The 2,106-nt window shown below is 52.8% G+C and overlaps 1 protein-coding gene across 1 annotated transcript in view; it reads left to right on the plus strand.

Moving 5' to 3' along the window:
- Positions 1 to 664: 664 nt before the first annotated feature.
- IMPACT (impact RWD domain protein) overlaps positions 665 to 2,106 on the plus strand; it is a 73,119-nt gene continuing 71,677 nt past the window's right edge. The window contains exon 1 of the mRNA XM_019526446.1: positions 665 to 748. Within this exon, the coding sequence (XP_019381991.1) occupies positions 713 to 748 (36 nt within the window). The 5' untranslated portion in view covers positions 665 to 712. The remainder of the gene's footprint in view (positions 749 to 2,106) is intronic.

Genomic DNA, 2,106 nt, shown 5'->3' on the forward strand with positions numbered 1-2,106 from the left:
CCAGGTAGGGCATACTGTCCTCACCTCCACCCACTGCCAGCTGCTCATGCACTGGGCCATGGCTCTACCCTGCTGCTGAACTGAGATCCAATTGCTGAATGGCCTGGCATCTACTTTCCTAGTGGGCAGAAGCTGTTCCTCACAGCAGCTCAGACTGATAAAAACCGTCTGCTTGCACAGGGTTGAATCCAACATGCAGCACGTTGCTGCTCTGCCCTCTTGGAGAAATCTGTGCTAAGTATTTTTTCCCCTTCCCCTCCGACAGTATGCAGTCAGGTCGAGTCACAGATTGGTTCCCTTCCGCTTGCCCCGTCTTGGCTCACTTCATGTGGGGCACCGGGGCGGAAAGGGCTCTGACCTGAGGTCTTGGCCCCTCTGAAGCCCATAGCAAAGTTGTTGCTCTGTTGGCTTTCATCCCTGTGCGACAGCAAGCTAGATGCTAGCCCCGGACGAGGGCAACCAGAGGGCGCTTTGCACGGACAGGATGCAGCCCTCGGGGTCTGCTCCCCGGTAACCGGAGGCAGATGGGGCTGTCCTGGGTGCAAGGCGCGAGTGCTTAACCTTAAACTGACCCACGCATCTTCCCGCCCCAAGTCCTGGCAAAAGCGTCACAGCCGCTAATACGCATACTCTAGTTCAGGCGCATGCGCACAACACGCAAAGCCCTTAGGCGACGGCTGCAGCTTTTCGCCTAGCCCGCTCCGGGTTCCAAATGGCAGCGCGTGAGCCGGAAACGGCTCAGAAACAAGTGAGGGACGGCGGGCTCCATTGCTGGCTTTCAGCCGCGTCGGGGAGGTTGGGGTGATTCTTTACCTCCCCGGTGTGCGTGGCTGGTCCCCCCCGCAGCTGATAGGGGCAGGTCTGCGCATGTGGAGCCCTAGTGTAGGCGAGGCGGCGGGGCGGGAAAGCTGTGCGTATGCACAGCTGTGGTGCTGGTGGGGTGCTCCTCTGCGCCTGCGCAGCCCTAGTGAAGACGTCGCTCCGCAGTGTCGGCTTAGAAATGTTTAGGGATTGAGACTCTTGGTTGGGGGGAGGGTGCTGTCTGCTCCCAGTGGGTTACACCCTGTGTCCTTGTAAACAAGGAAATAATGGGGGAGAAAGCAGTGCTTCTTAACTGGGGGTGGAGCATTGATCCTTGTAAGGGTGATGCACCCTTATTAGGAAAACCAAGGGTATGCTGATGCTTGTGCCTGATGCATGGTGTAAATGCAGAGACTTCATGCGGGAGCTGGCACGGCCAACCTGTTGTGGGCTTTCAGGGTTGTTTGCAGCAGAAGGAACTGCTGTATTTTCCTGCAGTCAAAAAAAAAAAAAAAAGAAGCTAAGTACTAAGGGGCTCCTGGAGTCAGCGGGGTGGGGAGGGTAGTTTTGTGCCTTGGGTCTAGGGAAGGCTGATTGCCATTAGCTTAAAGCTACATGATGTGAGATCATTGTTAGGAGGTTAAAGCCATGAAAGAACCATGTCTTAAACACCTGTGTCACTGCTCTTCTTTAGACAGGTGGTTTGCAGCCCATCTGTCACAAGATCCTTTAAAGAGAGCTGCACAGCTTTAGCACGGTTAGCTGTGCAAACACCCACACATGGTTCACACGATGAACCCAGAGATTTCAAATAGGAATCCAAAGTATCAGAACCATTCTGACCTGTTTCGGTCTTTCTGAGTTGTTTGCAACAGAAAGATTTTGCTATTATTTTTCCGTAGTCAAAAAGACCGAGTGAGAGCCAAGAGCAGCATTTTCTGAGGGGTAGCTTGAGTCTAAAAAGGTTGAGATCCACAGGTCTAAATGCTTCATTCACTGATTCATTTTTTCAGGAAACTTTTCTCTCTGGAATCAAGACATTTAGAGTAGTGGATTATACAGGCAAAGTCTAATGAGGTTCAGTCTTTCAAAGAGTGACTGATAACATAACTTAATTTGGGTTTCATGTAGGTTGGTGTGACCTGTAATATGCAGGAGGCAAGGACTTCTTAGGGCATGGGTTTTCAACCTTTTTTGGTTGGGGTACCTCTGGCGGCTGGTGGAGAGGCAGGGAGTCCCCTGGTGGCCGGTTGACAAGTGGGGGGGGGGAAGGGGACCTCTGCGTGGGGTGTAGCAACAAAACCT

The sequence above is a fragment of the Gavialis gangeticus genome, unplaced genomic scaffold (genome assembly GCF_001723915.1).
Source record: "Gavialis gangeticus isolate Ggan-Ray unplaced genomic scaffold, GavGan_comp1, whole genome shotgun sequence".
Taxonomy (NCBI): domain Eukaryota; kingdom Metazoa; phylum Chordata; order Crocodylia; family Gavialidae; genus Gavialis; species Gavialis gangeticus.